Raw genomic sequence first — 14,623 nt, 5'->3', positions numbered from 1 at the left:
GCCGTTTGTCCTCCCGCCTTGGCGCGGGGCTGGGGGCCTCCCCTCAGGCTGGCCGGTGGGGTGGGGTTGTTACAGGTGCGCTGCCCTCTCCCTTCCCTTCCCTGCTTCCCGCTCAGCCTGCCAGCCCTTCCCCCAGGCATGTCACCCACCCAGGGCACCCTTGCCCTCTGAGTGTGGACCCTGACTCTGGGCCAGGGTCGCTCCTGCCCGGGAGGTGGTGAGGGCTCCGGGCCTGCAGGCACCCAAGCAGGTGCAGGAGGAGTGGGGCCAGGGATGCGGGAGAGGCCCTGCCTGGGCACGGAAGCCGGCATCATGGGCCAGCCCAGTCTCGGTGGCAGAGTGGCAGGGGGGCCGGACCCCTGGCCACCAGAGCAGGTGGCTGCCGAGCTGCTGGGGGTGCCCCACAGCCAGGGCTGAGGCCGCAAGTGGAAGACCCTAAAAGTGGGCAGCCCCCGAGTGTCTGCGGACGGTGACTCTCAAGTGGGAATATGGCTGGGAGGAAGTGCCCTGCTCAGCAGGTGGCTCCTAGGGCGTCGTCCGTGGTCCAGAGAGCCAGTGTCCGCATCCCCTGGGAGTCCTGTCTGACAGCACCTGGGCGTCCATCATTTGCCAGAGCAACATCCCATGACCACCTCTGCTCCCAGCCCTCTGTGCTCAAAGCCTTGCCGCCCTGCCCAGCTGGATGTGTGGGTGGGCCAGGCCCCCACCGGGAAGGCACCTGGTCAGGGGACAGTGGTAGCTGGGTGCACCATCCCTACAGCAGGCCTGGGTGTTGAGGGCTTCTGAATTAAAACTTTGGCCCAAAGAGTCCCAAGTGCTGAACCGATGAGAAAGCCCTCTGAACGGAAGCCCAGCTGCCCTGGGTAGTAGGGGCAGGGAGCCGGCTTCTGGGGGACTCAGGCTCCTGGAAGTCTGTCTCCGGGGACAGGAGTGTGCCTGCTGCCTGGGGTCTGTGTTGAACCTGTTTCCTCCCTGGCTGTCAGCAAAGGGGATCTAGGACAGGGCCACCCACGGCAGCAGGTGAGACAGTGAAGGGGTCAGGTCAGAGTGCCAGGTGCACCGCACATGAAGGTGGTCCCGACTGGCCCTGGCTCTGTCGGGCTCTGAAGCTCATGTTGCCCCTCTGTCTGTAGTTTCCAGCCTCCAGCAGACTCCGTAGCGCTCTGACTGCCGTCACGCTGCAGGGGGACTGAAAGCCCACAGTCTGGCGGTTAGAAGCATCTGCTGACCGGGAGTCACTGAGTCCCCTCACAGGCTCTCTGGAGGTCTGGGGACCAGAGGTGAAGCTTCCCCGGTGGGTAGGAGGAGGACAGGCCTCCTGTCCAGGGTCCCTCTCTTCCTTGACCCCGACCCAGGATCTCAGAGACTGGCTAGAACTGGCCAGCGTGTGTGGCTGTGGGCAGCCAGGTCCTCAATCGCGAAGGCTTCTTTCCTCTTCTCTGGGCCTCCACCTCTGGTGGGGGGTCTAGGTTCTCTCCCAGGGCCCCTCCGCTCTGACCGGCTCTTCACACCCGCCACGTCCTGCCATCCAGCGCTGGCAAGTGAGACTGGCCAGGTGGGGTCCGGAAGGACAGCCTTAAGCCATCCTTCATCACACAGAGCCTGTGTCTACGTGGTAGGGGTGGCCACAGAAGCCCTCCCCAGGAAGGGTGGCCACAGAAGCCCCAAGCGTGCTGGCCCAGCAGGTGGCACACAGGTTGGGAATTTCCGGGTCTGCTGACAGCCCCCTCCCAAGGAATTAGACCCAAAATGGAATCTTCTCCATCTCCCCTGCCCCAGGGTGGGCTGTGGGGAGGGCTGGCCTCACTGTGGACTGAGAGCCTGTCACTGCCCCAGTGGGCGGGGTGGACCACCAGGACAGGCCTGCCCCACTTCCCAGGGTGACCTTCCTGAGCCTCAGCCCCTGGAATAAGCCAAGGTGCTGGTGGCCCAGCAGGGTGTGTAGGGAGGACACCTGGGTGGCAGGACCAATGCACAGGGCTAGCTGGGCAGGCTGGTGGCACAGAGAGCACTGGACAGGGGCTGGCACCTGCAGCCGTGCCCCACGTCTGCAGTAGCTCAGTGCCCAGGGATGCAGGGTGTGGGGGGCCCAGGAACAAGGTTCCGGAGATGGCCAGGCCAGTGGCTGTCAGTCAGCATCCAGAGGGGCTCTGGACCGAGGGCAGGAGACCACGAGGGCTCTGTCCTGTCCCCTCTCTCAGAGCCTGCCCTCTGGGTTCTCTGTGGCCGGGCAGGCCGCAGCTCCTGGACGTGTGGGGGGGAGGCCTCGGGCCCACCCCCAGCCCCTGTACTTCCTTCCCAGCCTCTTCAGGGCCAGCAGCATGCAGTGTGATGACCCCTACTGTAGGGAAGTCCTCCCTGTGGTCTGGCCTCCACCGGAGGACCAGCTTTGGAGGGGAGGCTGCCTCCGTCACATTCTTCATTTCGGAACCCAGGTCTGACGGTGAGCTCAGAACTCGCCCCTGCCCTCCCCATGCTGCCTGCCATGTAGAGACCCCACAGTGGGTGGGAGCCGAGGAGGCAGGGTCTGGACCTGGGAAAGGCCCCTTGGCTTGCTTCTGTTATTGGCTCTGATGCCACTACCAGGCTGCTGTGTGCCTTGGATAAGAAGCTGTCCCTTTCTGAACCTCCTTTGTAAAATGGGAATGACGAACTCCCAGCCAGGCTGCAGGGGGCCAGTGAGCACTCCCCCTCACTCATGGGGCTGAGGCAGCGGTTGGGGAGACTGTGGAGGCCCCAGAGGGAGAAGTCCAGGACAGCGGGTTCCTTAAAAGGTGAGGTGAGTGGTGGGAAGCTGGCCCAGGGGTGACCGGCTTTGGTGGAAGCCGAGTGTAGATGGGGCTGGCCGCAGGCCCAGGCTCACACCTCCCTGGACGCTGTGTGGACGAGGCGGGCCCCGTCTGTTTGTGGAAGGGGCCCTTGGAGGACTGCAGCCAAGGCCCCTGCCTTGAAGTCTGCAAAACTAGGGTCACTGCCCACCACGGGAGGACTCGGCCCCCAGCCAGCAGCTCAGAGCCTTCCGTGGCCAGGAAGTCTGAGGCACTGGCCCAGCCACCAAGTAGCCAGACTCCCTAGCTGGCCACAGGCCAGCAGGGCCTGCCAGCTCCCTCCCACCTGTCCGCCCACCTGCCCGCCTGTCCGTCTGTCCTGAGGTTTTGGGTTGGCACCCTGGCTGCCCAGGCCTTCAAGGTGCCCTGCATCCAATAGATTTGGCTCATTAGGGCCAAGGCCAGGGCAGAGGACTTGGGCCTCAGCTGGCTGTGTGACCTCTAGTGCTGTGGCATCTCTGGTGACCCCATCTGTGCTGTGGGAAACCTAGAGTAGGGGGTCTCTGAAGGCAGGCCTGGGGACCTCCTCAGGGGCCTGGCACAGATGACCACACTGGGGGGCAGGACTGAGGAGAGACCCAGGCAGGCTTCTTGGGGAGGAGGCGCCAGCTAGAGGAGTGAGAATCTGGCCCATTGGGGCCAGAACCCAGGTGTCGCAATGTACCTTGCATGCAGGTAGAGGTCTGTGTCGGAGGGAGGTCGGAGGTCGGAGGTCGGGGTCTGAGGTTTGGGGTCACCATGGCTGAGGGGCTCCAGGTTCACAGGTTCAGCAGGGTGGGCTGAGTGGACCCTCCTGCTCCCTTGTGCCCTGAGCCCTGGACTCCTTGTGCCGTTCCTGGCAGGGACCAGTAGCCAGCCCTGCCCGGGGACCCCGGCTCGCTGCCTGCTTTCTCCCAGGCCGCCTGGTTTCTCTCCAGGCTGGGGTCCCGGGATGCCAGGCCAGGAATGCCAGCTATGCAGGGAGGGTGGGAGGGCAGCCGCTCTCCGGGGGCGCGAGGGAGCCAGCGGACGCTCCGCTCTCTTCCCCGGGAACACGGCGGGCAGCGAGCAGAGCAGAGCAGTGGCCTGGAAAGATCGCAGAAGGCAAGACCCACGGTGGAGGGGCTCCCGCAGGAGACCCGCCCAGAGCCAGAGCTGTGCTCCCCCTGGACAGATGGGCAAGCTGAGGCCCAGCGAGGGCAGAGAGGCAGGAGACCCCACCCTCAGAGAGGCCCTCCTTTGGGTTCAGCCTCAGCTACCCCGCTACTGTGTAGGTGGCACTGAGGCCCGGTGGGGTGGGGGGGGACGGCTGGCCCTGGGGGCGGTGGCCTCTGGCCCTCCCAGCTCTGCCTGGGTCAGGTGCCCCCTGGGCATCCTGTCTTCTCCTGCTTCCTCCCCTGTAAGTTGAGGCTGGCGAGGTCCACCCTGAGGAGCCACTGTGGGAAAGGGGTGGGACAGGAGGGGACCATCCAGACTGCAGCAGCCCCAGTGGACACTTCCCTGGAGGGAGGCCCTTGGCCTGTTCCTCTCTCACGGGTGGAGGCCCTGTGTCGGGGACAGCTCAAACTGGCCAGCTGCTGGCTGTGGTCACGCCTACAACCTGCCTCTGACCTCCCTCCAGGGCCTCATCTGGCCCCAGGTTTCCTGTCCAGGCCAGGAGAGGGAAGGCTACCTGTCCCCGATTTTCAGATGAGAAAAACTGAGGCTCAGAGCAGCCCCAGGGAGGTCCGCCCCACGGAGGTGCGCCCGAGGCCTGGGGATGCGGAACTGCCCCGGGCCATGCTCCTCACTTAGCTGGGGTGGGGGAGCCCACAGAGGGAAGGGGACAGGTGGACTCAAGGAGGACCAGAGGAAGGACAGTGGCTCAGGGAGCCGGTCCTTGGTTCCTGCTGTGTCCAGTTCTGTCCAGTCCTGTCCTACCCTTCCCTGCTCTGCCCATGCATGTGGGCTCTGGGGACCCTGCTGGCCCCGGCTCTGCGTGGGGATGTGCCCTACCAGCTTCCCCTAGCAACGGGCAGTGGCAAGCGAGGGGCAGCCAGGTGTGGTGGGCCAGATGAGGGCAGGCTGAGGTGGGCGGCTCAAGGGGTCTGCTGAGTGACCCCAGGCCTGGAAGATACTCCTGTCCCCATTTGACAGACAGGAACACTGAGGCCCTGCTAGCTCCTGCCCACACTCTGCCCCACAGGACCCCACTGGTTCCAGAGACGGAGAAGAGCCCCTGAAGCCCATTGGTGGCTGGGGAAACTCTGGCCCACCCCTGCCCACCTGTGGGAGAGGCCGGCGGAGCAGCTTGGGCCGGTGTGCGGGCCAGGCGCCACCCTCCCGGGTATTTGCCCAGTTACTTCCTGGATGAGTGGACCCAGGCCCGCCTCCCTGGCTGATCATAGATAATTAGAACATTCTTCACATATTTTGCCAGAGGATGCCCAAGAGGGAAGAATTACAAAGTGCCCCGGGCCAGAAGTGTGGGCTGGAGGAGCTGGGGCCGCTGGGCAGCGGGAGGCCGCTGGGCAGCGGGGGGCTGGGCCCGGGCGGCAGGGAGGCTCCCAGCCTGTCCCCCACTCCCAGGAGGCTCCCAAGCTTTCCCACGTGGAGGGGTTCAAGTCCAGGGCCAGCTTAGGGCCTGACCAGGTGGGGGGCAATATTGGGGTCCCCTGCCCTGGGGAGTATGCAGGCTTTGGGGGACAGATGACCTTGGGCAAGCCAGAGGGGCTGAGCATGGCCCTCAGGGTGGGGCCAGAGGCTTTGGGCGGCTGGAGGCCTGCAGCAAGGAACAGGTGGAGGGCAGGTGTTCCAGGAAGAGGGTCGCAGGCCAAGGGGCAGAGCTGGGATCTCGGTGCCGTGGGGTACAGGGCCGCACAGGGCCGACTTCATGGCCTGACACTCCCGCCCTGGCCAAGCTGGCCACTCTGGAGCGGCTCATGGGGGCGTCTGGGGGCCTCAGCCAGGCGGGGTCTCTGGTGCGGCAGAGGTCGGGGTGGGGGGGGCAGGTGGGAGGGGTGGCTCTGGTGAGGCCCTTTCTAATCAGGGTGACATTCCCAAGGGGCATGTCTGCAGCCTGTGGAAGGGAAGCTGTGCTCCCAGGTCCCCCTGTGGGCCCCCTGGGTCTGGCAGAGGGTCTGGGACCTTTAGGCCCAGGAGGGCGCCGCTGGGTTCTGGAAAGTGCCGGATCCTTGCCGGGAGTGCCCAGCGTCCTGTGGATTGCTGGCGCCGAGAGGCTGCTCCCACCTAGAGACCTGGGGTGCAGGGGGCTGCAGTCGGACCTCTGGGTCCCACGTAGGGAGCGGGGCCCAGCCAGAGAGGTGGGGAAGCCAGGGGGGATGGAGGCCACCCCACAGAGGGCCTCCTTGCCCTCCCTGGGGTGTGACTTGAGGGTCTGTTTGGGGGAACTGGTAGGAGAAAAGGGATCCTGAGGTGGGGGGGCCTGGCACCTGTGCGTCCTGGGGACAGGAGGTCACGCCCACAGCCAGAGTTCCGAGGCCCTGAGGCTTTGGGCGGCTGGAGGCTCCCTCTGGGTGGGAGATGCTGTTCGCCCAGCGCCAGTGCAGCTGCAGCCCTGGGCCTGGGGTCCTTCTGGGGGCTTGACCCCGTCACCCTGTCACCTGCACCTGTCCCTGGAGGAGTGCGGCTCATGGATAGTGACTCTCAGCCATGTGTGAAATGGGGACAGAAGCTGTTTGTCCTTGACGGTTGGTACATGCCGTGGGGAAGGGGTGTCTGACGGCCCACAGCCACACCCGCCTGCAGCCCAGCCCAGTCCTCCTCCTGCTGGTGCACCCAGGGGAGCCGGGCCACTGTCCCAGGCAGTGGGGCCCCCCTCCCCCGTCTGAGCTGAGCTGCTGAGCTACTTCGTTCCCTGTTGGTCCTTCATTTGCTCCATGACGATGGCCAAAGTTCCTCCCAACACACGGCCCTGGGGCACGTAGGACAGGGAGGAGTCACGGGGCAGGGCCCACCTGAGGGCTGTGACTTGGGTCGCCACGGACTCGTCCCAGGTGGCTTGGTGCGCGTGGGGCTTTCTTCCCCGGGAGCCGCTGGGGAAGCCCAGCCTCAACCCAGCCAGCCCCAGAGGCAGCCTCTGCCCCTTCAGAACACAGGGGAGGCTGGCTCTCCAGGTGGGCGAGTGACCCACTCTGTCCTTGAGGGCATGGGTGTGTCACAGGAAGGGCTGGTGACAAAACCGTGACTGGCCCCACAGGAGGTGTGGGTTCCGACCCTGCTTCCTGTCTGCCGGGACACTGGGCAGGCAGCTGAACCTCCTGAGCCCCTCCTCATTCTGGGGCGAGCCCTGGGCCTGGGGTCCTTCTGGGGGCTTGACCCCAGACAGGCTGTTACTCATGGTTCTCGGCCTCTGAGCTCAGTCCAGCACGGTGGGCGCTCAACTCACATCCCCGAAACCAGCAGCATGAAGATCTAGGTTAGATTCCTACCTGCTAAAGCAGATTTTGGGGAGGGTTCTCTCCTGAAGGAAGCAGGGCCATCCCACACAGAGACCAGGACAGGACAGGGTGCTCTAGGAGAGACGTTGGGGATGGCTGCCCCAGGGGTGACCTGGAGGGGGTCACCCTGGGAGTATGTTGGTGGGCACGTGGGTGACATAGCCCCAAGTACCTGCAGACACTGGAGTGAGACCCCTGGGTCAGAGGGAGGGATGTCCAGAGGTGGACCCATTGTGGGTGCCAGGGCTGCTGTGGGTGCCCCTGGCTCAGGATTGGGGTGGAGGTGTTGGTTCCACCGGAGCAGCTGGACTCTGGTCCTCAGAGGGGGGCTGGGGACTGGTGACCAAGGCAGGCCGGTCGGTAAGAGTCCTCAGGCTCAGGCCTGGAGGGTGGCAGCAGCCCACGTGGGTCACACTTCACAGTGGCCGGCACTGAATGCCATGTGCTCCACGTCACCTGCTCAGAGCAGGTGAAGGGACTGGAGGCGCATGAGGGACGAGCCAGGAGCACAAGTTTCCACGGAAAATGTCAGCAACAGAGGCGAAGGCCCTGCCAGCGGCCTGTGCTCACAGGCCGCTCGGCCTCCCCGCGCCCCTGGCCCCGGGCATCTGGGAGGCAGCTGTGGGCTGGGAGAGGGAGGGCTTTCCTGCCACGGGGAACCTGGACCCGCCTGTGGGGAGCGTGCCCAGGGTGCCAGGAGCTGCGGGTGCCCGCCCCCGCCGTGAGCCCAGGACTCTCCGCCTCCCGTGTATTTCAACACCAGGTCCCACCCCAGGGCTTGCTAAGAGGACCCACCTGAAGCCCCCTCCCCTGAGGCTTGGGCATGCAGGGCTTGGCCAGGCCTGGACAGTCATGGGGCAGGTGTGGGGCCGGCCCAGACAGCACCAGACCTCGAAGGCCAGCAATGGGGCTGTTCAGGAACCTGGAATGAATGAATGATTGACCTGGAAGATTTCAGGGTGACTCAGACTGCATTTTGACGGGGGAAAACCAGGCTTGGCCTACTGCAGGCCTCTTGCAGGATTCCCTGACTGTGCGGCCCCGGCCCAGAGTGGCCTCCACCTGAGGTTTGGGAGCAGACGCAGTTAGAGCCTGGCCAGTGGCCTCTGGCAGCTCCTCTGGCCTCTCTGAGTGCCAGTCTCCACACCTGTAGGGCAGGGACCTGGTGTCTCGAGTGGAAAATCCCCGCACAGAGCCAGCAACTCTGCCACATTTTCTGAATCATCAACCACATCTGAGTGTTTATGCTCCAACCCTGCTGTCTTCACAGCACCTTGAACTCCCTCACTGGCTCGCTGGGGACGTCCCAGCAACCCACACACCCCAGAGCAGTACATTTCCACTCCCACAGGATCCTGCCCTACGTTCAGGGTGTGGGAATCTCGTGTATTGTAATAACTTTAAAAAAATTAAATCAAATCACCACTTTAACCACCTTAAGTGGGACTTAGGGCTTTGCCATGCTATGCAACCATCACTTCTATCTGGTTCAGGAACTTTCCATCACCTCAAATGGAAATTCCACACCTCCTAAGTAGTCACTCCCCTGTCTTTCTTCCCCCAGCCCTGGCAACCACCATTCCACTTCGTCTCTACAATTTTCCTATTCTGGGCATTTGTTAAGCTTCCTCCACACTGTGCCAAGGGCTCCCTTCCTTTTTATGGCTAAATAATATTCCATTGTATGGATATACCACATTCTGTTTACCCAATCATGTGTAATTGAGCAGTTGGGTTATTTTCACTCCTTGGCAATTGTGAATAGTGCTACCACGAACATTCATATCTAAGGCTTTGTTTAAACACCTGTTTCATTCAATTCTTTTGGTTCTATGCCAACAAGAAAAATTTCTGGGTAACTCGATGTTTAACTTTAACTCTCTGCCAAACTGCTGTGTGCCGAGGCCACTGGGTTTCCTGCTCTCCCTGCAGTCTGGGAGGGCTCCAGTTTCCCCAGGTCCTCGCCGACCCTTGTTATCTAGGGTGGCAGCAGTTCCCTCATGATGAGTGTGGCTGGTCACTCTCAGGTGCTTGGCTGGCCATTGGTGGACCTTTTAGGAAACGTCTCTCTAAGGCCCCTTTAAAACTGGGGAGTTTGTCTTCTTGCTGTTGATTTGCCTCTGGTGAGCTTCTGGGGACTCCCTTGTTCACTGGTGGGGTGCTTGCCCACCCCACAGAGGCTCGGGGACCCCACATGGGCCTCTGCTGAGACCGGGATGCAGCCAGGTTCGCCCTGTTCTGCTTGAGGAGCTGGGTTGGACATAGGCACTGAGGGGTCGCTGCTGGCCTCAGTGCCGAGGGCCGAGTTTGGACACAGAGGGGCTGTCCCTGGCTCTGGAAGGGAAGCGGGGATTTCCAGACAGATGGGGGGGGCAGCCTCCAGGCAGAGGGCCCTGCAGACACAGCATGGTGGGAGGTGGGACAGCGGGAGGTCATCAGAGGCCAGACCCTGGGGCCTCTGATTGTAGGTGAAGGGCAACGAGGGTGGGCGGTGACCTGATCAGATGGGGTGCGGCTGGAGTCCTCGTGGGTGCTGTCTGGAGGAGGGAGACCAGGGCTGGGGCCATTGCAATGGTCCTCTGCTGCTCCCAGGGTCCTTTAGGGTCCCCTGGCTGGACTCCAGCAGACAGCGGGGGCTTGTGTCCTGAGCCTATGGGGAGAACTGAGGAACGAGAGCATCCTTTAGGTCCAGAACCAGGACCTGGAGTGGCTCCAACTTAAGGTGGCGGCTGGTGCCCGGCTGGGTTCCCATCCATCTCTCGGCCGTTTCCAAGGATCTACGGTTACCTTGGGCTGAATTCCCCAGATTCCAGCCCGCTCCCAGCCCTACCCGTCCAGATGCCCTTCCTCTACGCCAGCCTGGGGCGTGTCTGCCCATTGTGCCCGTGGGAGACCCAGGGGGATCTTGGCCAGATTATCCGGTGGGGCGGACAGGCGGGGCCAGAGGATTGAGTGTCACTGGGCTCGGCTGCAGCACGTGCTGGGGGCTCGGGCCACACGGGGACCGTCCAGCTGCCTTGGTGCTCAGTATCCTGGAAAAACACTGCTCTTCTCTCAAGAACGGGCAGGCCCTGGGGACCGGGCCTGGAGGTGGCCCCCTCCCACGCTGGGCCGCGCCCTGGAGGCCTGGCCTGCTGTTTTGGAAGCAGCCCGCCTGGCCTGTCCGGCCCTTCTTGAGACCCAAAGTCGGCCCAGCCGCTGTGGAGAACAGTTTGGCAGCTCCCCAGAAGATGAAAGAATTACCACACAGTCCAGCAGCTCCGCTCCTAGGCACCTGCCAGGGAGGCGGAAAACAGGAGCCCAGAGGGAACCTGCTCCGGCCGCAGCCGCGCCCCACGCCGCGGTGGAAATCACCGAGTCCCTTTAGGGGAACAGACGGATGGGACTTGGCCCCTGTGCCTCGGAATAGTATTCAGCCTTAAAAAAGTATGAAACAGGGCCGAGGGCCGCGGTGTGGAGGGAGTTTCAAAGCAGGGTGCTCCGTGGAGGAGCCCTCACAAAAGGGCCGTGTTGTGTTTCCACGGTGACAGGCAGCCATGGGACCCGCCAGGGCCAGGCAGGAGCAGGGAGGGACGGCCGAGGGGCACGGAGCTTCCTCTTGGCGTGATGGACGGGCGGGGGGCAGGGGGACACCCTGCGCGTCCTGAACACAGGGGATGCTGCACTGAGATGGTCAGTTCTACGTTATGTGACTTCACCTCATTAAACAAACAAACTTGCTGACACCCCAAGTGGACAGGGACTGGCAAGAGGCTTCCTGCCGGGGCTGCCAGGAGGTTCATCACCCAGGTGCCCCCGGGGGGCAAGGGGCGCCCCGAGGGACCAGCACATAGTAGGTGCTCAGTTCACTGCCCTCTGTTTCTGCCCGGAGCAGCTGGTCACCCAGAGGCTTCGGTGGCCCTCCTGGGGGCAGCTTCCTCCTGCGCTCGTCTGAGCCTGTGTGGTGCTGGGGACGGGTGTCTTAGAGGCTGTGGAAACCAGGCTTGGGCTGCCCTCCCGAGGTCACCTGTGGGCTGGTGCTGGTGGCCTGTGAGTGGGTCTGCCCAGCAGCCGGCCTGGCGGCCCACGGGGTGCGAGAGGGAGTGAGTGGGTGGATGGTGGCGCAGAGGCAGCGCTGCGGCTTGGGGGCCGGGCAGATGTGCTGAGCGGGGGCCATGGAGTCCCAGGAGTGAGGGTCTCTGACCTGCAGGGTCGGGGGTCCCGGTGTCTGCATGTCGAGGGGCTGTGATTCTGTGGTTCCTGCAATCTGGAGCCGGGAGGGCCTGGGCGTGGTGCTGTGGCAAGTGGCCCTCGAGGGCAGGGACCTGCTGCTCACTGCTGGGCAGGACTTGGCACGTGGGAGGTGCTTGGTGAAGACTCACCGCCAGGCTGAGCGGAGGCCGGGTGGGGAGGCGGGTGCCCTGTCCCCGGCCTCACGGCCTCCGTCTCCCCCTTGCCTCCACAGAGCACTGTCGTCCGTCGTGGCCCTGGGAGCCAACATCATCTGCAACAAGATTCCCGGCTTGGCCCCGCGGCAGCGCGCCATCTGCCAGAGCCGGCCCGATGCCATCATTGTGATCGGGGAGGGGGCGCAGATGGGCATCAATGAGTGCCAGTACCAGTTCCGCTTTGGGCGCTGGAACTGCTCCGCCCTTGGTGAGAAGACCGTCTTTGGACAAGAGCTCCGAGTAGGTAAGGAGCCTGGGGCCCGCGGCTGGTCCTTGGGCCAGGGGAAGGGGGCAGTCACCCACGGCACACTGCAGGCCAGGCCAGGCCCCATGGTGCTATCTGCTCACGCCTCCCACTGACCAGTGCTCTGGCGTCCTCTCCCTGAGGCCTTCTCCTGGCTTGGTGGGGGGCACCAGGAGGACCCAGACCTGGACTGTCCCTGGGACACACTGTGTCTGGGGCCGGGGCGGCCTCATGGGGCCAGGCTGTGCGCCAGGGCGCTCCTGGGGGTGAGGTGAGGACAGGGAGGAGCGGGAAGGTGGGGCCTGCACTTCCCAAGTGGGCAGGTGTCCTGCTGTGTGCGGGCCCAGCCTGGCGGGCCCCTTGTCTCTCTGTGCTTCGGAAAACGGGGGTGATGTAGTTTTCTGTGTGAGGTTGTGGGGGGCTGGGGGTGCTCTGGCTTGGGCGGAGGGCAGCCATGGCAGAGCAGGGGTGGCGCTGGCTGGGCAGGGGCAGGCCTCTGGTGTGGTGACAGCAGGCAGTCCCGGATCGTGGAAGTCAGAGTGACGGGCCTCTGCTGTCGCACTTTCCGTGGGTCCCCAAGGCCCCTTCCTGGCCCACAGCCCTGGTGGCAGGCTTCACGGTGCCCGTTTCTCAGATAGGGAGACGCAGGGGAGGGAGGGGAGCCCGAGGGGAGCCCACCCGAGGGCCCAGAGAGTGGCTGCAGGAAAAAGGGACCTCGGAGCCCGACTGGGTTTGAGCCCAGCTGTGTGGCCTTGGCCACCTCACCCCGCGCTCTCGCCTCCTTGGTGACGGGAACTCCAAGCCAGCAGGCCCTCCTGGGTCCCTGGTGCTTCTCCCAGTGATTGCATGCAGGTGGTGCTCAATAAACTGAAGCTGGCTGCAGGAGAGAGGGGTTAGTGATCTGACCTGCCCTGCGAGGGTCAGATCTGGGAGGCGTGGGCTGTGGCGGGTGCCCGGCCTGCTCCTCACCCCGGAGGCTGAGAGCCTGGCCACGATCGGGGCTGCAGCTGCCGGGACCCAGGCCAGAGCAGGCCCTGCCGGGCGGGGAGCGCCAGCGTGGAAACGGGTGGCACAGGGGAAAGCCCCGGGGCCCCTTTGCGGTGAGCAGCCTGTGGGTGGCACCTGGCGCAGCCAGGAGGATGGCACCACCCCCTCCCTAGGGCTCTGCCACCCAAGTGCTGCTCCCCCCGTGCCAGCTGGGGAGGGGGAGGGCGTCCGCACAGTGCCCGCTGAGCCATGCTGGCGGTCCCCTTCCTGCCTGGCCTGCAGCCCCGAGCCCCCCGCCCACACCTGGGCAGGCTGAGGCCGGTGGTGGGGTCCTGCTGTCCTTGGTCTGCACCAGGCAGAGCTGGGGTGGACCAGGTGTCTGCCACCCCTTCTGGTCATCCTCGGTGCCCCATCGTGTTCACGATGACATGGACACTATCCTGAGCCTTGGGACTGGGGTGGGAGCTTGGACTGCATTTGACACCTGGGACAGAGGGGCGAGGGACACAGTGGTCACCCTGAGCCTCTCCTGTGGACTTCTGCACTGTCCTGCAGCAGTGACGCTGGCCCCCACAGCTGCCCACCCCCGTGGAGAACACTGTGGTGCCACCCAGGTCACCTTTGCTGAGTGGCCCCCTGCTCCTTCTTGGGGAGTGGTCTTGAGGCCAACAGGAGCGGAGACCCACAGGAGGGGCTGGAGCCAGCCTATCAAAGCCACCCTTCCTTCGAGACAGGGCAGCCACGTGAGCCGCTTGCACCCGAGTGCCCCTGGGCCCAGGTGTGACTGGCATGGTGGTCCCTTCCCGGGTCCCCACCCAGGAATGCTCCCGAGAGCCAACCCAGGACGCCCCTCCCACCTCCACGAGCTGCAGGCGAGTGTGGCCGAGTGGCTCAGTGGGTGGCCCTCCCTCCCAGCTCCCTTCTCCCCCACCAGTGCTCCCAGCCCCTCTCCCTTGTCTGGGCGGGGCCTAGCTCCCCGGCCTGGGCCTCTTCAGTCTCCCCGACTCCTCCTCCTTGGCCTCAGCCCTGGCTGGGGGAGACCCACCTCCAGGCGCACCTGGCCCGTCTCTCCACTGACTCAGTCTTCCCTGTGAATCCAAGTCCCACTGACCCATGGGGACCTCTGGCTGTGCGACTCAGCATCTCGCTGCCCGCTGATTAAGCCTGCCAGGCCCAGCCTCTCGCCCACCTGACTCCTCCTTCACAGCAGGAACCTGTTGTCACTTCTGCTATCCAACCTGCGCTCTGCCCCATGGCCACTGCTGGGCCTGCTTCTCTGGTCCACCCCTCCTTGGCATTAGCCCCCCGTCAATCAAAAGCTGTGCCAGGTTGCTACCTTCCTCCAGAGCCTGCAGTAGCTCCCTGTTGTCCTAGGATAAAGTTAGCTCCTGAGCCTGGGGTCTGAGTGGCTCCCTCCCAGACCTCACCCTTGGCCCAGCCGTGTGGCTTCTCAGTACCCCCTGAGCAGGCCAGGCTTCCCACTTCTCCACCTGGCCTGGGAGGCCCCTGCTCTGCTCTGCCTTTTTGTGACTGGTGACCCTGGTCACCTTTTCACCTTTGCTGGATCCTCTCACATCCTGCGGCTTCATCCCCATAGCCTTGGCCCGGGCCAGCTCAGCCCAGGAGTGAGCTCCTGGCTTCCCCCGGGACGAAGGCCCAGGCTCAGCCAGGAGGGCTCTGGCTGCAGGCCCAGGGGGCTGAGGTCCATGGCAGGAATCC

The 14,623-nt window shown here is 64.2% G+C and overlaps 1 protein-coding gene across 2 annotated transcripts in view; it reads left to right on the top strand.

The window, feature by feature from the left end:
* Window positions 1-14,623, top strand: part of Wnt7b (Wnt family member 7B) — a 44,397-nt gene that overhangs the window by 9,261 nt on the left and 20,513 nt on the right. For both annotated transcript variants that reach the window (XM_046429746.2, XM_046429745.2), the window contains exon 2: window positions 11,691-11,917. In XM_046429746.2, coding sequence (XP_046285702.1) covers window positions 11,691-11,917 — 227 coding nt within the window. The remainder of the gene's footprint in view (window positions 1-11,690; window positions 11,918-14,623) is intronic.

This window comes from Marmota monax, unplaced genomic scaffold (assembly GCF_021218885.2).
Source record: "Marmota monax isolate L192 unplaced genomic scaffold, Marmota_monax_Labrador192_F-V1.1 WCK01_AAM20220418_F8-fsc00051, whole genome shotgun sequence".
NCBI lineage: Eukaryota > Metazoa > Chordata > Mammalia > Rodentia > Sciuridae > Marmota > Marmota monax.
This window is presented reverse-complemented; position numbering and strand designations above follow the sequence as displayed.